The sequence below is a fragment of the Mus musculus genome, chromosome 11 (assembly GCF_000001635.26).
Source record: "Mus musculus strain C57BL/6J chromosome 11, GRCm38.p6 C57BL/6J".
Taxonomy (NCBI): Eukaryota; Metazoa; Chordata; class Mammalia; order Rodentia; family Muridae; genus Mus; species Mus musculus.
In genome coordinates this window covers 108,459,215-108,480,977 of record NC_000077.6, presented here as the reverse complement: position 1 = coordinate 108,480,977, position 21,763 = coordinate 108,459,215, and the positions used below count along the sequence as shown (strand labels likewise).

At 40.2% G+C, this 21,763-nt stretch overlaps 1 protein-coding gene across 8 annotated transcripts in view; it reads right to left on the bottom strand.

Moving 5' to 3' along the window:
• The window catches only part of Cep112 (centrosomal protein 112), a 435,401-nt gene that overhangs the window by 379,638 nt on the left and 34,000 nt on the right, over nt 1–21,763 (bottom strand). For 7 of the 8 annotated variants that reach the window (NM_029606.3, NM_001373899.1, NM_001373900.1 and 4 more), the window contains 2 exons: nt 10,596–10,686; nt 8,884–8,961 (listed from right to left, as the gene is read on the bottom strand). In NM_029606.3, the coding sequence (NP_083882.3) occupies nt 8,884–8,961; nt 10,596–10,686 (169 nt within the window). The remainder of the gene's footprint in view (nt 1–8,883; nt 8,962–10,595; nt 10,687–21,763) is intronic. The other variant, XM_030246412.1, reaches the window with a different exon arrangement.

The window sequence follows — 21,763 nt, the reverse complement described above, 5'->3', positions numbered from 1 at the left end:
AGTAATAATATTAGCAGGCTTATTATTTTGTTGTTGTTATTCTTAGCTTGGTTAAATGCTTGTTGAGTTTATTCATCATTTAAAGATCCAGCTGTTTGTTTCATTTATTTCTTCTAATGCTTTCCTGAGTTCAACTTCACGTTTCTATTTTAATGTTTTCTATTTCCTTCATCTGCTTGCTTTGGGTTGACTTGCCCTCTTTGCTCTAGTTTCTTTAGACAGTTTAATGTCTTAGTGCTTTGTTCTTTGCTCTCATTCTGATTTCATCATTTTTTCTTTCAATATTTTATGGTAATGTGTCTACGCATGAATAGTCTTTGCATTTGGACTTACTAGAAAGCCACTCGGGATTATGAATGTTATCTCTTTGTATGTCTTGTATGTATGTGGAGAAGCATTTATTTTACAATGTAACAACTACAGATGCTGAGTCCTCTGTCCAGAAGTATTTGCTGTTAAATACATATTTAATTAGTTAGTAGCCTAATCAGCCTATGTCTGTATAATTTATTTCCTTCACACTGTAAAGATGTGGTGTCGCTCTTCAGTAGGTACAACATGGGTCATGCACATACTTGTGTCTGGATGACAATGATTTAGCAAGTCTACCTCTACTTGAGGATCTCCATTCTTTGTTTCTGCTAACTGTGTATCTACTTCAGTTTACCATCAAAATCGCCATTGTTTTCTTAAGCCTGATTAGGCTTGATCTTCTCTATACTGTTTTTGGTACACGAGTCCTTGATGAGAACTGATCTCACTGCTCTGGCCTGCTGGCCCCTGGACTAGACCTGGACCATTACGTGGGCACCGTGCAGATGTGGTACCTCTGTTCTTCTCAACTTGCCTCCCTTGGAGTGAAATTTGCCCTCTGAATGCAGGCTGCATGAAAAGAGGCAGCCCGCACCCATCCCTCAGCTACATTTCCCACAGAAGCTTACCCTTTTAACTCAGACTTCGAAGGGCTACAAAATGCCAACAGAATACCATTCCCTAGGACATACAGTTTCTCTTGATTGGAAATTGAAGTAAGAGAGAGAACTCCTGTCTTCTTGGTCACATCCAGTAAGGATGGCACTTTCATAAAGCTGAGCTAGAGGGACAGGGGAGAAAGAAGGTCATGGCCCAAGTGCCAGAGATTTGCTGTTCTTAGAAAGCTATACTGGTTTTCTTGAGTAAGTGTGCAATCATTTGCTCTGTGTCCTTAAGATGATCTCCAGATAGTCTTAACATACTGATTGTGTTTGCTTAGCTAGAGAGCATGTCTGTACAGCTTCTAATGCTGCTAACTCACGGGATAAGACTCCTCTACCTTTTGTTCTGGCCTAACTATTCCATGCTGTAAATTTTCCATGAAGATCTACTTTAGCTGGATTACACAAATTCTGCTGTGTTTTAAGATTAAGTCAAAATGTTTTCTAATTACTTTTTGATTACTCAGGAACATGCTATTTAATTGCCAACTATCTGTGGAATTTCCAAATATGCTGTTGTTTCTAAGACAGTACAATATAGCAGAGGCTGGCTTCAAACTCATAATCTAGCGGAGGATGAGCTCCCCTCTCAGTCCTGGGGCGCTGGCACTGAATGAAGCACGACCACACACTTGTATGCTTTGCTGCTAATCACACCCAGCTGTGCCCAAGACCATGGAAGTCCTGTCTGTTCTCTCAATTTTCAAGCAAGCTATGTGGATGCTAGTCAAGAACTCTGGCCACTGCATGGCCCTAGCCCATTTCATTACTTTTACTGGCCTTTAGTCTGATCTGTTTATCTGAGAGGTTGTAATTACAATCATTATAGTCAGGTTGTAAGACTCAAAAATGTTGAGGAGGGTTGTATGTTTTTCAGTGGACAACTGCCTGGTGTTAGAGCCACTTATAAATGCCATCACCCCTTCTGTGGAAAACAGTTCTAATGTCAGTTCTATTGTCTTTGTCACTACAAAGCTATCATGGAAGTATCATCCAAGCATAGAGAAATAGTTTGCATTGTAATTCAAGTCTCTAAAATTTCGCTATGCGAGTTCTGAGTGTGCTCTTAATAAGAGATAAATACCTTAATAAATACCTTAGAGAAAGGCACCAAGATTTGTTTTATATGAAGAATTATCCTCTCCCTTCTTTCCAAGATATCCCACACATTAGCACTGAGCATTTTTTTTCCTCAGTTCCACAGGACAGAATGCTGAGCTCTCTCAAACTTTATGTCACCTGGAGTATCAGACAGCTTCACTGACTGAGAACTCTCAAAGCCAAGTGATGAGAGAGAGAAAATACAAGGGAAATAGATGGAACCTGCACCAGAGAACTCTCTGAGTAACACAGGCACCTTACCCAGGTTTATACTGACACACAGGCCCAATCAATATTCTGCCACTGCGACACAACGCTGTTTTAAATTGGGCTAGATGAGGGACAGGGTTAGGAAGAGAAGGAAGGAAGGGAGGGAGGGAAGGAGGGAGGGGGAGGGAGGGAGGGAGGGAGGGAGGATGGATGGATTATTTCTAGCTCTCCCAGTCTGTTTCCTAGAACTCTAGCCAAAAATGATGGGTTCCTCTGCAGACTTTTGAAATCTAGGCCTGCCACAAAATTCCCCAATTTTGCCTACCCTAGAGTCAAAAGAAAAGGAAAAAAAACTCTGTAGACTGACCCCTGGGCCCCTCTAGCAGCAAACCCTGTAGTGCTGCCTCAGCCTTGCCTAGGTCCTTCTCCCAGCAGCCGGCTTTGTTGTTTTTCAGCATCCCAGGTGGCTGCTCTCCACAGTGTGTTCAGAGTTCTCAGTTACAGAAGCATGGCTGCAAGAGGGTTATATCATTGTTGAATGAAAACAAAGTTTATACTCACTTTTAAAAGAAATTAATGTTAATTTCCCAAATAAAACTCTGAAGACAGTTTCACATCCCAAATGTAGGCTGGGGAAGTACTATAAATGCTTTCATGGCTGTGTTTGCTTTTATGAGTAATAAATAATTAATATAAAAATTAGAAAACATAAAATGTTAAGAAAACAATAATTCGTATTTTCCACGTAGAAATTATCTTAATGTTGTGAGTACATATTTCCCGACAGTTTTAAACATTCAGAGAATTTATCTTACTAAAATGTTAAAATTTTGCACAAATGCCCCTAGAACTCACTCGCATTACGATGACTTGCCCTCCTCACCAAATCGGATACATTCACTCATCCAGGGAACATCACAAAAAAGAGACCTCTAACAGATTAACATGCTCAGGTTGGTTTCTCCCCAGGATCCATCCATAAGATGGAAGCAGGTTTCTAACATAATTGGGGGGAAACTGGGTTGTCTAAATAAAACTGTCTGAAGTAGCTGAATTGACAGGGTCCTTGGTGAACACTCTCTCAGCTCAAGGAACTCTAGGAACCTCTGCCAGCACTTCCTTTCTCAGTCCCTTCTGTGAGGTTGCTGGAGGGGACATAAAGGACAAAGCCTGAGAGAAATGGGAGAAGACAGGGAAAAGAACAACAAAACTCTGAATGAATGGCCTCCAATATCACCAGCTCAACCCAAATGCAGGCATAACTAATAAATTTTAAGATGGAGATGGATCTTCCTACAAAGAATTATTTTCCTTTTAACTTAACAGTAATGACCACGATTTTCACGCTGCGATCCAAAACCTTTCTGTTGTGGAATCTTTAGCACTGCCAGCACAATAACGTCTTCATGCACTTCTACCCACAGCAAAGGAAAGGAGCGGAGAGCGCCTGCTAATTTGTATTATGATAGCAGCTGCCATAGCAAGTAACCATCCTTAAGGTTATTCCACTTATAAAAGCAATGTCACAAAAACATTCTAGAAACCCATACGACAGTCATTCTTGATGCTCACAATTAAGAGCACCGGCTGCTCTTCCAGAAGACCTGGGTTCAGTTCCCAGCACTTCCATGGCAGTCACAACCATCTGTAATGATGAATGAAGCAGCTTGCTTTATCTCACTTCAACTGGGTTTGGATGCCATTGCTCTGTTGCAATGGATGAAGTGCTTAAGAATCAAGCCTAATTTAAATAGTCAGCATCAACCTCAACAAGGATTTACGTAAAACAGATGATGAAGTATAAAAAGTTAAATATCTGGGCAAAAAAAAATTAATAGCAAGAACAAGAAATCAGAAAGGAGACATGAACTCTAAAAGGAAAAGTTAAAACAGTCAACATGAAAATCAAACAGAACTCCACAGAAAGCATCAACAATCTACTGACCAGGCAGAAGAGAGAATTCAAGAATTTAAGATAAGGTTCTAGGAACATTATATTTATATAATAATAAAAAGAAGAAACTAAGCAAATCACAAGCAACACTGAACAAAACTGAAGATTAAAAGGTGAAGTATTTTTAAAATGAAAGATAAAACTTTCATTACTACTTATTTAAAAAATCTCTACTTGAAGTGCAAACTACAAAAAATTTAACATATTCCTGAGAAAAGAGAGTATATTTTGAGGGAAAGAAAACATACTTAACAAATTCTAGACTATCAGCTGCATCAGAAGGAAGGTGCTGGCAATGTGCCCCAGTGTGAAGAATGCACCCTCACCTCACAGCACTGACCAACTCTAGAGGCGGAGAAAACAAAGCCAAGCAGACACTCACAGATGAACCTGAAATCAAAACAAACTCCAAGCTTTCTACTAAACTTAACAGTTCATTCCACTCTGATCAAGAGATAGGTCAGCCTGGTCAGCTGGGTTAATGTATGTGCATTATAACTCTATAAGAAAGTATGCTCTTTCTATTTTATATAATGTGTAAATCTGTCGAACAACAAAGCAGTAAAACACATTCTCCAGAAAGACTAAATTTAAAGCATTACATCAAAATATTTTAGATCTCTTAAATGTTTTCTTTATGAGATATTTAGTCCTCCTAACAGTTAAATAGTGAGGAAAAAGCACTAAGAACCATAGCCACGGCTCCGACTAGCTCAGGGCAAAGGCAAGGTTAAAGGAAAAGCACCAGGACTCATTGTCCTCTTTGATGTTGCTCTCTGGCAGAGGCCTCTGTCCTTCCGTAGGGGTTTCCTGTGCTCCGCTCCCATGCTGGCGACAGGACTTCCCTCCAACAGCAACATCCCCTGCACTGTCAAATGTGAAATGTTTTCCTTTGGGCTTCGTCTCCGCCTGCCAGTCAATTCAACTTCTTCTCTCTGTAACTAGCATACTCCTCAAATTAACAGTAGATCTGCACCACCTTCATTTCATATCTAGTTCCCACCTTCTAAGTGTCCACTCCATAACCCAGACACCCTCCTCTCTCCTCTCTGAAAACTACAACTGTTCTTGCATCTTGGCAACACCTCCAATATAATGAGTCCAGAATACACTTGCAGCCCTTGAATTTCATGAGGTCCAAGCCTTTAATTCTGTAATTAATCTTACCATCTCTTCAAACTCCACCAGTCTAAAATAAATTTTTTACAATAAGTCCCTCTCTTAAACGCGTTCTCACGACCGGCCAGGAAGAACACAACAAACCAGAATCTTCTGTGGCAAAACTTTATTGCTTACATCTTCAGGAGCCAGGAGCGCAAGCCCCAAGCCCCAAAAACGAAAGCCCCCCCGCTTACATCTTTAGGAGCCAGAGCGCCAGAGCGTCAGAGCGCCAGAGCGCAGAGCAAGAGCTCTATTGTTTACATCTTTAGGAGCAAGCGAGCAAGAGCCAGAGCCAGAGAGCAAAAGCGCAAGAGTGCAAGCAAGAGAGAGAATGGCGGAAACCCCGTCCCCTTTTAGGAGAGTTATCCTTCGCCTAGGACGCATCACTCCCTGATTGGCTGCAGCCCATGGCCGAGTTGACGTCACGGGAAAGGCAGAGTACATGTAGTGGAAAACTACCCTTGGCACATGCGCAGATTATTTGTTTACCACTTAGAACACAGCTGTCAGCGCCATCTTGTGACGGCGAATGTGGGGGCGGCTCCCAACATCCCTCTACCTGATAGCCAATTAACTTACCAAGCCAATATTTCCATTTCTCAGAAGCAAATCTTCAGTTAGTCTTGAGTTCTCCTGTCCAGGCAGTCACTGGGCATCCCCTATCCTTTTCCCTCCCTGTCCTTTCCATTTAGTAGCAACCCCACTAACACAGGCTGTACTATCAACACCTAATGGGTAAGTCATCTGCTTTAGTACATCTGTCATGATGCCATTAGCCACATTTGCCCAGAGCATCTCATGAAGACTAGGATGAGTGAGAAACAGACAGCTCAGTGGCTGGTTGAAACTGGCACAAAACTTCTGAATAAAACCCAAGTTTTAATGTAACCTAACAACAAAGTATGAATACAAAGATTATGGTCAAGAACTCATATTAACAACAAACTGAGAGTAACTTAGCAGTCCAGAAAAAGCAGAATACTTCAATTTTGGACTACATACACAAAAGAAAAAAATGAGCATTTTAATTTTATATAAAATTCAAAGCCATAAGTCACATAGAATTCATAATATATTCCAATTTTATTTAAATTTTGATGTTATAAAATTACATAGAAGAAAAGAAAACTATCGACAGGTCAAATATCTCTTACATGATAGGTACAGAGTCATAAGTGTTTCAAATTTGGAATATTTGCAAAACCTTGACCAATAGAGTACACCTAATCCTACAATCAAAATTTCAAAATGTTCTGAATACTGAAACATTTTGAGTGCTGATGATGCACAAAGATTTTATTTGGAAACCATTTATTCTTTAGATTTTCAGATAGATTTCAGAGCCTTGCCCATGTAACAATGTTAACCTTTCTTGTTTGTTTGCTTGTCTTGTCTTGTCTTGTCTTGTCTTGTCTTGTCTTGTCTTGTCTTGTCTTGTCTTGTCTCTGCTCTGCTCTGCTCTGCTCTGCTCTGCTCTGCTCTGCTCTGCTCTGCTCTGCTCTGCTCTTCTCTTCTCTTCTCTTCTCTTCTCTTCTCTTCTCTTCTCTTCTCTTCTCTTCTTTTCTTTTCTTTTCTTTTTCCAAGACAGGGTTTCTCTGTGTAGCCCTGGCTGTCCTGGAACTCACTCTGTAGACCAGGTTAGCCTTGAACTCAGAAATCTGCCTGCCTCTGCCTCCCAAGTGCTGGGATTAAAAGCCTGCACCACCACTGTCCAGCTAATGTTAACCTTTGTGTTAACATTTTGGGACAATTTAATTCCTTTTATCTTCATATTTTTAACATATTAATTTCTTTTTTATTTTTATAGTGCCAAGATACAAATTCTAAGTGGCAAAAGGCATAATGAAAATAATCTGGAATACTTTTTAGTGTCCTCAAAGCAAATGAACTGCATATAGAAAAATAGAATTTGAAGAGAGAGAAAAAAACTTCCAGGTCTCACTATAGCCTGATATTGGAGAACGAAACTACCCAGCCAGTGTGGCAGAAGACAACTTTATCTCAACTCTAGATATGTAGAGGCAGAAGGATTACCTAGGAGTTTGAGACCAGCCTAATCTACATAATGAGTTCTAGAGCAACGAAAGCTACATGAGACTCTCAAAAGTAAATGAAAACAGTGCCATTCTCAGTTTGAGCAGCAAAGGCAATCCAGCCCACAAATCCTAACTACTGCTTGGAAACATAAGCTCACACGACCAGTTTGGTTCGAGTACACTAGCAGTCTGCTTTCATAGCTATTGTTGCCTTAAATTCCTCCTACCCACCTATCCAAACACGTCCACCCTGTGAGAAGGGCCATCAGGCAGGAAAGGAATGCTAAGGGGTCTTCCGAGGCCCTGTTGTGCAGGTCCACCCTGGGACAGGTAAGGAGCAGTAGTAGATCTCCTGTGGTATATTGGTGGCTTTTGAAATGGCACGGGCACCTACCAAGCAGCTGTGCAGGGCCTCTCACCGCTGACCTGTCTCTGGGCTGACTTGTAGCTGATGAGATGCAACCTTGTCCTCTCCCACAGGAGCTGCCGAGATCTGCAGCTGCCTCGCCTGTTTGTGCTGAGCTCCTTCCCTCTCTGACTCCAACTCATCATCCTCACAGTCTGTCTGTGCCCATTTTTAAATTTCTTTTATCTACTAAACCAAGAACATGGAAAAAATCTATGTCCATGGTGACATTTGTTTATGAAAATCTCTGCCTGTCATGGCTACTCAGTTATGAAGTTTCCTTGAGGTTCGTTGGTTTGTTTTAATCTGAATGACTTTCTTCATGCTCTTATTCCTTTCTTTCCACTGTACTACTGCACATTCACAAGCCATTACATCATGAAAAACAAAGCACTTGTAAAATGATGATTCCACATTATTATATCACTGAAAAATTACCACAGAGTATCATAGACATCATAATTTTTCATTCACCTCTTTAGAAATAAACAAAGAAGTTTATTTATTTATTTACTTTAAATAAAGCTGCCCTACTATGCCAGCAGTGCCCTCATACATCTATCTTGCCTTATTGCACCTCTTGGTTAGGTCATGAGGGTGACACTCAGTGACTAACCTACACTATTGTTTGTTAAGTATGTACACTTTTAATGTTCATATAGTCAGAAAATCACCTGATGACACCTCAGAGAACATAGGATGTGCCACTGTTGTTAAGTGACACATAACCCTACTCTACTTTCCATATTATTTAGTTTGGTTGTTTGTGATATGTCACCATCAATTATTATTTAGCTATTTTATGTGCCTGACTGATTTCATCAACAAGATAGTTGGCTCACCAAGGACAAGGACCATTCTACATTTAGTTGGAATGTTTTCTTATTTAAAGTTAGTTTTTCTCATAAAGTTCTTTCAGAGCTAAAATAATAATAAACGTTTAATAGATATTCACTGAATAGAATTGTTATTTAATATATTTTCTACATATGATATGACTCTAACATGCCAATATGCATATAAAATAAATACTGGTTTTACCCCAAGATTCCAACTGTTCAGGCGAACTTCAATGTCACTGTCATCCAAAGAAATAGGAGACGTTTTTGAATGAACTTCCTGAAATACAAAATAAAGAAGAAATGGGAAAAATGAGGACGCAATGGAAGAAACAAAGAAGAAAAGGAAGAAGGGAAAAGAAGGGAGTAGGAGGAAGAAGAAACAAACAGCACAAAATATAAGTCATTTGAAGTAATGAGAGTTGTGTGTAGTTGCTTGGTAATGTGGCATTGCCCTCCGAGGGAAGGATCATGTTACAACTAAGCTAGTCTCCATTCTAATTAATGATTGTTTATTATAGATGCTGGAGACAATGAGATGCCTTAACAATATATTCACAAAGTAACTAGATTTCAAAAAAAAATCAAAGACTATTTTGAAAATTAATCCAGACTTTTCTCTAAGTTCTTCTACAGGAAGTTGTAATTGTGGTGTGCCACAGGAGCTTGGGAGTAGGGAGGGAACGTGAAAAGATGATTTCTTTGCTCTCCCTAAAATTAGCTAACAGGAAAGATTTGTGCTCATGTCCAAGAAGCTCTTTGTTCTTAAATTAATTCTCACTCATACACTGTATAAAGAGAAATAAACTCAGGACACACATCATAAAAACGCAATTGTGGTGCCTCTTTACTTTCCTCCTGTATAATTCACAGTGTTAGACATTTATCAACCAATTTAAAACTAAACAATTAAAGATAGCCTATGAGCTACGCAAAGAAATAACCACAATCTTAAAGCTCTAGGTCAAGCAGCATAAAAACCCAACTGCTTTACAGACCTGAAGCGTTCTCTGAGATGGGGGGCTGGTGACAGAACACGCCTGTGCTTTGGAAGTATCTTGTAGCTAAGCTCGGAGTGGATCTACCTATGACTATTTACACTGGAACACTGGAGGGAAACCCACCGTTCTGTCTATTGTGCTGACTTAGGAAGTTTCCATTGTCTCTACCCTAACAACTTGGGATGGCTTTACTGGTGGCCTCTTACCTTACCTATGCCTTCTTTCTGAACAAATGATCTTCCCTGTAACTCAAAGTCACATAACCCAAGGCATCCAGAATTAGGTAATAATTAAGTACATAAGAACATTTTCTCCCCTTACACAGCTTCCTCAAATCAGCACACTGATACAAGAGACATTTTATCCAAATATATAAAATTATTTATCTTTTTCAAAAAAGCAGCACTTCCTCCATCACTATAAATTAATTCACTTTTTAATTTTATGATCACTGGGGATCTAATCACTCAAATAATGTACTGAGTAAAAGAGACTAAGTAATGAAAATCAGGGTGTTTCAGTTACTCTGTGACACCCGGGAGAAATGATGGGCTGGCCAGCATCAGTGAATCAGCATCAGTGAACAGCAGAATCACACCATTCTTTTTGACATCCACATGTTCACCAGAAGCTTCATGTTTGCTTGCTTGTTTGTTTGTTTGTTTGTTTGTTTTGAGATAAGGTTTCTCTGTGTAGTTCTGGCTATCCTAGAGATTGCTCTGTAGACCAGGTTGACCTTAAACTCACAGAGATCCACCTGCTTCTGCCTCCTGAGTGCTGGGATTAAAGGCGTTTGCTGCCACCACGCAACCTCATTTTTTAACTTCAGACTTTTATATAATGATTGGAGCTTTAACAAATGGTGGGATTCTTTTTAAAACATAGAACAAACAGAAGTAAAACCTAATCTTACACAGATCTTTGAAGTAATGTGTTGTTTGTCTTCTCTATAAGTTGGACTCACAGAATGGGACCTCATTCGGAGCTTTCCAGTGTACTGTTCTCTATTAAAGAAACCAAAAGAGTAACAGTTAAACTGTAAAAGAAATCAGAGGACAGAAAATACCCAAATCTAGGATTGCCTACTTTCTTCCTTTATAAATGAGATGACAGACAGTTCATAGTAATTATGATTCACTCAATAGGAAAAAAATCCATGTAAATAAATAAGTAAATAAATAAGCATTTGTACTTTCCACACCTTATTTCATTTACATTAAATCATAAGTACAATATCATATAAAGACCATAAACTTCCTTACAAACAAATGCTGTTTTCACGTGGGACTCTAACTACATGTATTTAAATGATTTATCTTCCTTCCCCTTTTCCCCAGTGTTAAGAAAAGAGAAAATGGAGTATATCTTAAAGAAACATTGTCTTATGGATGGCAAGTTTTGTTACTCTCAAGATGAAACCTTAGAATATATAAAATAACAAAACTTCCTAATTGTTTGAAGTTTCAATTAACTTGAAACTAAGTTACAATCCGCAGAACACAGACGCTGTTAATTTAAGAATAAATCATGTTAGTTCAGGTAAAATGCCTTAACCCTAGGAACTGGGGAGATGGCTCAACGGTTAAGAACTCCAGCTCCTATTACAAGTTCAATTCCCAGAACCCACATGGCAGCTTACAACCACCAAAAATTCCATTTCCAAGGAATCCACTGCCTTCCTCTGCCTCCATGGACGACAGGCTACTCACTTGCTATACAGATATGCACACAGGCAAAACACCCAAACATGCCAACTTTTAAATTTTAAATGTAAGTCTAAAAAAGGGAAATCCTTCTTGTAGATGTTACCAAAAGGCTCCTCTCTAGTATAAAACATCCTATACAAGACTATTCTCTTTCCACATTAGCCCACAGTCTCTCACACAAGCTGCAATACCTACACCCTAAGCAAAGGTTTTGTTAGAGAGGAAAGAGTAACAGACTAGTAAGCGTAAACAATCTACCAATCTTGGTTTTGCAACTCAATTAACCCATTCAAACACATTCTGAAAATATTAACTAGAAAGGTCCAGCAACAAACAATCCATTGAACTTCATCATCAGCCTGGGAACATAGAAAAATAGTAATATATACAGCTGGATACACTCATAATTTCTCAAAACTTACTTCCCAAAGGTCAGTTGGGAGACCTCTATATACTAAGTTAAATCACTAATATTCAACCATAAACTATATAAGAATGTCTTTCCTACCCAAACCTCACGCCATGAGAACACCTGAAGGAGACAGAAGGGCAGCTCAGCAGCAAAGATGCACCACCGAGGCGCATGCCTGAGTCTGAGCCTCCCGACCTACATACAGGTGGAAAGAGACCCAGTTCCACACATTTCTACTTTAGCTCCCATCATGTGGCACACATATCCTCACACACACATACTCAATAAATAAATAAAGCAAACTTTAAAATGAATGCCCAAAAAGGCAAACTACTAGATCAAAAAGACAGTGCTAAAGCAATGTAGGGCTTGGGGTAGGGTAACACTAATAAAATAGCATCCTGTGGGTTGGTTACTAAGCAATGCTGAATGTCTGCATAAGCTGCTTTGAAGAGAGCTATGCTTTATAAGCCTGTAAGCTTCCCAGCTGGGCAACAAGTTAAAAGCAAATGATAAAAGTGGACAAGCAATATTTTGAGAATAACTTTATTAGTCAACATGCCTGAACTTGTACAAGCATTTAAATTTTGGTTTATAGGCAGATACAACCTGATACTCTAAGCAGTAGCCTATTCTTTTTTGAGAATTGATTAAACAATCATAAAAGGAGCTATAGTTAAAAATTGAAAAATGGTTAAATATTAAAAGTACTTCTCATACAAAATATTAATAAAAAGGAGGCCTGAAACATTTATCTATTTATTGCATAGGAACATGCATAAAAGGACAAACTATTAATTCATACATAGCTGCTCCTAGGTACCAAGCAATAATATTAATATTTTCCCTTCACAATAAGTTTTCTGAAAAGATTCCTACCCTAGCTTGTCACTTATTTGTCAGTCAACTACCAAATGACTTTTAGTCATCCTACCCTTCAGAGATATCCTTCAGACTACCCTTCAGTAGCCCCCGCTCCACCCTACCAATACATGTTTATAAAACTAGGGTCCTATGTCTACCCTCAGTTATTTTAGTTATAGTTGTATCTGCTTTTCCTGGTTAACCAATATACTTCTGGTATTTCAAATAGCAAGGGAAGGCTTTGCTTACCAAATATACAACCCCAATTCATATTACTCTCAGCCTCCAATTCCATGACAAATACAAACTAAACAGCACTGCCTCCAATTCAACATGTCCAAAACTACGCTGGTAGGAAGTTCCTAAAATAAGCACCAATACAAGCCAAGGAAAGCAGAGACAGGGCAGAAACCAGCTTCTTGTCAGGGTAACTAGGCCAACTAACAGAGGAGGTTGATATCATCACTAGGATCTGGCTGGCACAAGAAACAGGATACTAGGCACAGAAGTTGAATTCCATGCCATGAAGCTGTCTTCAGCTGGAAATACAGCTAACTTGAACTCTTAGGTATATACAAAGACAGCATCAAACTTGCGGTAATGGAACGAGCAGTCAGAGTGCAAGTTGGACAATGAGTAGGAGGAAAGCCAACCCACAAGTCTCTGTGAATAACAAGGCTGCCTGCCATACAAAATACCTACCTGGCCTGATGCTTGCCCAGCCTATAACTGGTATATGTGCCCAATTTAAGGGTGTGAATTAATTTCAGAGTGCCAAAGCTAACAGAAAGAAAAAATTTAGTATCTTAGTAACTTTCCCTGACATGTTTTTTACTACTAAGTAATAACACTAGAGAAAATATATATTTTCCCTTTTACTTTTTCTAGTGCTAAAATATATAACCCCATTAAACTATTTCAAATACCAGTGAAATGTAGATTTGCCCTGTACCATTACAAAGCTAAACAGTGTTTTGTTAGTAAGATTTAAAACCCAAAGGAAGATCAATTAAATATTCTCCACAACAGAAATAATCTACAAGAACTGATGCCACTAAGATGGTAGAATGGGAAACCTCAGGGCTTCCTGCCTCAGTTCATGAACCAATTTCCAGTGTGCACCATGGAAACACCAGACTAGAGTCTCCTGCACCACAAGCAATGCTACAACCACGTGCATTAAAACAGGTAGAAGGGAACATGTGTGGGTTCTCCGGCCCCAGCCTCATCCTGGGGTGAGGAAGAAAGAGAAGGCTGCATACCACCATATTGATTTTCCAGGTCCAACTTACAAGTTGGATTTCGGTCTCACCTGAATCTGAGCTCTTAAAAGCTGTCAGGTTATGAACTGCTAGAACGCACCAAGTGTCCATTTGTGCACTAGGTAGTTAGAGTACACGCTCAGCACAGAACTAACAACTAAATCGCCCAAACATCACTTTCTCCCAGGGAGGGAGAAAACTGGGACACCTAACACTCTGGCCTTGCAGAAGGATGCCTAAGGGACTAGATGACATAGGCAATGACGGGGCCAGAACTCTCTAGATGCATGGGGACTCTACTACTCCAGTTTCACAAGAAGGGAAAGAAAAGGCAAGAATAAGTCAGATATCTTCAAACTTTTTCAGGAGCTTCCCAAAGGACTTATTTAACCTGTTTTGATGTTATAATGGGATCAGGTAGAACCTAATTGCACAAGAAAAGACACAAACAGAAAAGCAACCCAAAGTTGGGTCAGGACTCTACTGCTCCAGAGGACCCAAACAACTTACAGCAGCAACACCAAGGGCAACAGGAGGTTCTAAGCTCCTGAAAACAAGAAAGAACAAGCAAAACAACCCTCGGGTGGTTATGCATGCGTCAGAAGACACATCCACAGAAAGGCTGCAATGGCCACAGAATTTCTCTCCAACTAATTCTTAAAGGTCTTCCACCGTTCAAAGAAATAATCCAAGGGACTGGAGAGAAGATTATTTTCTACATATAAAGAAACCAACACGAAGTATTAAGGATTGTGTACTATGGCCCAAACAAAGGAAGAAATGAATCTCCTGAAGTTAATACTTAAGAAGCAGGAGCCCAAGAATGACCTGTACCCAGTCTGCTTGCTTATGCCTGCAATTCCAGCCTACTGACAAGAGGGCTGTCATGAGTTTGAGGCCAGCCTGCTTACCCTGGGCCAAGGAAATGAGACCAAAAATAAAATAAAATAAAATAAAATAAAATAAAGTCTGTCAAAATACATAAGTATCACCAAAATACTCAATATGCTTGGAAACACTGAACATAAAAAAATGAGAATTTAAATAATTGGAATATTTTTAAAGAAAAACAAAACACGGGGACTAAAGAGTACAACGACGGAACCACAAGCGTAGCTAGAGGAGGTCTGGAGAGCGCTCATCAGTGAGGAGCATGCGCTGCTCTATCATGAAGACTGGCATTTGATCCTATCACCCATGTACTGAGCCAAAGGAGTAACTGTGGGCTTGCCCACCTGCACCCCAGTACCCAAGTAGCAACTCAGAGGCTCGTTTACATATGACTAGGTGCCTAGGCCATAAGCTAGGGCTTGTTCCCCATTAGCTGATAACTTATAAAACCATTTGCATATTCTATGTCTGCTACCATGGCTGGTTACATGCCTCTCCTGGTTTCATACATCTGACTCCCTAAGAGTGAAACTTTCATGCCTGACTCTATCCAAGAGTTCCTCTCCTCCCCAGATGTCCCACCTTCTAATTCTGCCTCAGCTCATTGGCCATCAGCTTTTCATTGACAGGTGATGCTTCCACACAGTGCACAAGAGATTATCCCTACAAAAGGTCCCACAAACAACACTGAATTCCAGTTTCAAGAAAGCCAACACCCTCTTGGGTGTTGTTCATATATACATATACCACCATCCATATCCACATGCACCTACACTCACACACAGACACACATTGACACACACATGGCCCCCACACACATACACACACAGTCATACACACAAGGCTTACACACAAACACACACACATAAATTAGTAATCTTTTTTTTAATTAACTAGAGGGATTCAATAACATTCACTATAAAGAGCACAAAAAAGAATTAGTAAACCCAAGTCATCAGGTTTAAAATATCCAGTTGGAGAAACAAAGTAGCAGGGAATGGAGTGGGAGTGAAGGAAGCGTACAGAACTGAAAGGATCGCCCATCTGACCATCATGCAGTACTCTGTTGAAAAAGAAAAGGCAGAAATGGGCAGCAGGCCTGCTTGCAGGAGTCCACTGACAAAAAGACATCCAGATTTATATAGCTTGAAGAATTGCAAACAACCCAAATGAAAAGAGAGCTGCACTGTAGCACATTATGAATCATACTGTCAAAAGTCAAAGAAAGGATCAGAGATAAAAAATAGAGTGAAGTAACTAATATACAGTAGAGCCTCTGAAGACTTCCAGGAGACGTCACCCCAGAATCCTGACAAATCAGGAGAGACTGGGGTGATATATTCAAAGGACTGAAAGAGGAAAAAAAGGGGGGCTACCATAATTTTATGTCCTGCAAAGCTTTGCTCTAAAAAAGAAAGCATTTCCCCGCTACAGACACAAACTGAAGGAGTGCACTGTCACTAGACCTAATTCAAAAGAAATGCTGCAGGGATGTCCCCAAGTCAAAGGAGAGTAAAGCAGTTAGCAACATGAATAAGCGTGTAAGTGTAAAGCCCATTAGTAAAGACAATTGCACAAGCAAATAAAGATCAGTCCATTAATGCAATTTTAACATTCAAATTCAGTATAAACACACACATTTTAAAAGTAACTAAAGCTACAGTCATTTGTGAATGGTATCTAATGTAAAAGGGTAAAAATGGGGACATTAATAAGATGTGTGCAGGGAATAGGGGTAAAGAGTTCTTGTATTCATCAAAGTTGTTATCACAGGCTTAAAATAAACACGTTCCTTCCAACCCCTCCCCGGCGGAGGCTTCAACAGTGGGCGGCACTAAATCCGTATGTACTGTACTAAGAGGCACAGCCACTAAGTACCGGGGCGCACCAAACACAACACATTCTGAACACAGAGCATGCATGTGGAGATGGAGCAAACGCATGGGATTTCACTGTACACCCAGAACAAGCACAATGTATAAAACATGAATGATTTATCTCTGCAATTTTCTTAACCACTAAGCCATCTTTATAGCTATCTCTGGAATTTTCTACCTAATACTCTCATACTACAGTTCACTGTGACTGAAACTGTGGAAAGTAAAACTGTGGATAAATGGACTACTGTAGCCCATTATAACTAAAACATGATTTATGCAAGTTGTATAGTAACATAATTTTTAATGTAGTAAATATATAAAATATAAATAAAAACAATCCAAGCAAACCAAAAACAATCAAATCACAAAGAAAGGCAATAAAAAAGAAGAAATTAAGAAAGGAACTATAAACCATCAGAAAGCACTTCACAGAATGGCCATGCTAAATGCAAAAATGAAAAACTAAACAATACACTTTAACCAATGGATCAAAGACAAAATAAGCAAATTTAGAAAACACAGAAACAACTGAAAATTACAACATAATAAAATGTACAATATGAAGTGAGAGCAATGCCTCGAAGAAAAGTTATAGCTATACAAGTCTAACAAATGAAGAAAAATCAACAACCTAAGTTTAAACCTTCAAAAATTAGGGGAAAAAAACTGAGCCCAAATCCTACAAATAGAAAATATTAAGATTAGAGCAAAGATAAAAAAGATTATAGAAAACTCAACAACGAAAAGAATTAATCTTCTGAGAAGATCAACCAAGTGACACACTTAGTTAGCTCCAGACACTGAGGTAAAGATGAGGCTCACCTAAACCAGGAACAAAGGAGGCGATGCCACGATTAATTTATCAAAAATGAGAATGTTTTCCAGAGAATACTGCCATCAGTCATATGGCATATTGGATACTTTAGAAAAAATGAAAAACGTCCTGAAAATATAAAACCTGCAGGATCTGTGTCATGCATGAAGGAGGCAGGGCATGATCAGCCTGGGCCATGCAACAAGCTAAAGAATAATGTGGACTATATGTGCAGCAGCAATACCCTGTCTGAAAAAGAAAAGAATTAAGAGGGCCACCATACGCAGACACCATTGCATACTCCAGCAAGATTTTGCTGAAGGGACCCTGGTATAGCTGTCTCTTGTGAGGCTATGCCAGTGCCTGGCAAACACAGAAGTGGATGCTCACAGTCATCTATTGGATGGAACACAGGGCCCCCAATGGAGGAGCCAGAGAAAGTACCCAAGGAGCTAAAGGGGTCTGCAACCCTATAGGTGGAACAACAATATGAACTAATCAGTACCCCCAGAGTTCATGTCTCTAGCTGCATATGTAGCAGAAGATGGCCTAGCCGGCCATCATTGGAAAGAGAGGCCCCTTGGTCTTGCAAACTTTATATGTCCCAGTACAGGGGAATGCCAGGGCCAAGAAGTGGGAGTGGATAGGTAGGGGAGCAGGGCGGGGGGGGGGTATAGGGGACCTTCGGGATAGCATTTGAAATGTAAATGAAGAAAATATCTAATTAAAAAAAGAAAAAAGAATTAAGACGGAAACGGAGAGAGATGAACTTGTTTATAACAATATCAAAATAGAGTAGAATATCTAGAAATTGATGTGACCAAATAGATATATGCCAGAACTATATAACACTAATGAAAGACACAAATAAATAAAAAGGTATTCCATGTTCATGGGCTTGAAAAATTGATGTTGTTAAAAGATTTATACTACTCAAAGCAATACACATCAAAATTTTGATTGCTTTTCTCATAGAAAAATAAAAATTAATCCTAAAATCTACATAGAACCAAACTGATCATATATAATTAAAGCCATGTGGAGGAAAGCCAGCAAAGCTCTAGGCATGCAACTTCTGGTTTCAAAATACAGGACAAAGTGACAGCAAGGAAGACAGTGCAGCTCTAATACTGGAATACTATGAATTCCAAAAGGAGAAAGCAAAATAAAATGGATACAATTTTTATTTTTTTGGTTTTTTGAGACAGGGTTTCTCTGTGTAGCCCTTGCTGTCCTGGAACTCACTTTGTAGACCAGGCTGGCCTGGAACTCAGAAATCTGTCTGCCTCTGCCTCCCGAGTGCTGGGATTAAAGGTATGCACTATCACTTCCCAGTCCAATTTTTAAAATATAGTAATAAAATACCATTCTAGATTACATGGAAACAGACCTGGGCATGGTGGATATGACTGTAATTCGAGAGCTACAAAGCCTAAAGCAGGAAAATTCACCATGAATTTAAGGCCAGCCTGAGCTACAAAATTCCAGATCAGTCTCAGCTGGAAATTATTCTAGTTTGCTTTCTGTTGCTGTGATAAAAACTGTAACCAAAAGTAACTTAGGTAAGAAATTTTATTTTATCTTACACTTCCAGGTCACAGTCTAGCTTTGAGGAGGTCAAGAAAGGAACTCAAGGTAGAAACCTGAAGACAAGGACTAAAGCAGCAACTATGGAGATCACCTCCCCTTCCTGGCTTGCTCCCTAGCTTCTAATCCTTGCTTTCTTATACAGTCTGAACCATCCTGCCTGGGGAAGATGCCAATCAGAAAGCTGGGCAATCAGCTTGTAATCAAGAAAATGTGTCAAAGACATACCACAGGCCAATCTGAACAAGGTGACACTCCCTCAAATAATTCCAGGCTGTATCACTGGATGAAGTTAACAGATGAAGTTAACTAGGAGAGAAACACTACGGAGAGAGACAGACAGACAGAGACAGAGGGATAGAGGGGAAAGAAAAAAAGAAAAGAATGTGTACAGAAGGGAAGCCTGAAAGCTGACCTTCAGACGCCACCATTGCCTGGGATGAACACGGTGGAAACTGAAGGCCTATCTGGTTTTGATTCCAGAGATGACCAAAGGATTTCCAGAGGAAATCAAAGTCAGTCTTCTCACCAAGAAACCAAAGACTCAGCTGGAGATCTTGCTCTTGAGAAAAGACTGCAGTGGGTACGGCCATGGTGCCATGTAGCTTCTCTGTAGTACTCAGAAGAAACTACATCAGAGCAGTCATCCGGGCCTCTGGCTCGCAGTCTTCCCAGCCCTCTGCCACGATGTTCCCTGAGCTTTGTCGGAGGCTGTGTGACAGATGTACCCACTGAGGTTAGGAGCTAAACTGTCAGTTGGTCTCTGAATGTTGGCCAGCTGTGGGTTCTGGGGAACTTGTCATGTACTGAAAAAAGATTTGTTGAGAATGTATACCCAACTGTCTACGCATTCCTGATGTCCTTAGACTTCATGCCTGTGGGTATAAGGGTAAGGATTTAAATGTAGCAATAGGTTCTCCTCTGGATCCATAACCTTGCCAGCAACAGGAGGAATCTCACAGCCTCCAAGCCTACATGAAGAGCTACAGACAGTTAATGGCTTCTGGAAGAGGAGAATCAGTCTTCTCCAGGGAAGAACTGTTCACAGGTTTCCAATCCCTCGTGATCAATCCTAAACATATACATACATAGGACTCAGCAGTGCATGCATATGTGTGTGCACATGTGCATATGTGTGAATATGCACAAAATAATAACTAAGAGGTCATGAATTGAAAGGACAACATGGGAGAATCTGTGAGAGAGGGAGGAGGAGGGAGAAGCTGTGAGAGAGGGAGGAGGAGGGAGAAGCTGTGAGAGAGGGAGGAGGAGGGAGAAGCTGTGAGAGAGGGAGGAGGAGGGAGAAGCTGTGAGAGAGGGAGGAGGAGGGAGAAGCTGTGAGAGAGGGAGGAGGAGGGAGAAGCTGTGAGAGAGGGAGGAGGAGGGAGAAGCTGTGAGAGAGGGAGGAGGAGGGAGAAGCTGTGAGAGAGGGAGGAGGAGGGAGAAGCTGTGAGAGAGGGAGGAGGAGGGAGAAGCTGTGAGAGAGGGAGGAGGAGGGAGAAGCTGTGAGAGAGGGAGGAAGAGGGAGAAGCTGTGAGAGAGGGGGGAAGAGGGAGAAACTGTGAGAGAGGAAGGAGGAAGAAATGATTTACTTTCAGTACTCATACACAACATTCTAAAAAGAAAGTTATAAAATCATGTCAAATGATTTCCAAAAAGGATTGCAATTAGTGCAGCTGGAGAGTCAGCCCAATATGCAAGACTATGGATCTGAATTCAGATGCCCAACAGTGGGGCACATGTGTAACCCCAGAGCTAAGAGACAAAGATAAGCAGCTACCCTGAGTTCTCTGACCAGCCAGCCAGTCTAGCTGAACTGGTGAGCTCTGAACCTTCAAATTCAGTGAGAGACAATGAAAACACACACACACACACACACACACACACACACACACACACACACACACACTCACATGGAGACATTTGTGATCAACCACTCTACTCCACTCACTGGCACACTATGCACACACCAGTACACACATAAACAAACATATCATAGCCTCAAAAACCATAAACTTTAAACCAAGTTTATGCTGGTTTAGTAACTAAATTGTTATGTCCCTCTTATCTGTGATGACCATGCAATGAGTCATATCCCAAGATGGAGTACTTCACACTTCTTGAATTTCGTGTATAGCCTCTCCACACTGTATCTAGGTTGGGTTTGTGATTCGTTTTCTTTAATAAAACACACCAAACTGAAACTCTGGTAGTGCTAGGACAAAGCCTTAAGGTAGCCCTGGAACAGCCACTTTTACACAATGAAATGCTGCGTATCCATTCAGAAGTCTGAATGCCCTACTGGAGAGAAGAGAACATCACATGGAAAGGCCACATGGAAAAGTGACATGAAAAGGGAAAACTCTGACACTGCATGGCAAAATGACCCCAGCCTTCAGAGCTAAAACAGTCTGCTAGCCACCTAACCATCCCACCACCAAGATGCCAACTGAAGGAGTGAGCTATTTTCAACATTACTGCTTTGTCTAGTTTCTAGATCAGTGCAGGCCAAACCAAAGAGGGAGAGTGGTTCCACTCAGTCCAGCCAGTCAACACATAGACAAAGCAATAAAATCATTGTCCTTTTACTTCTTAAGATGAGTCATTACAGAGTTATATACCAATAAGACAGAAACTAGTTCCTAGAAGCAGTTAAATAACTAAA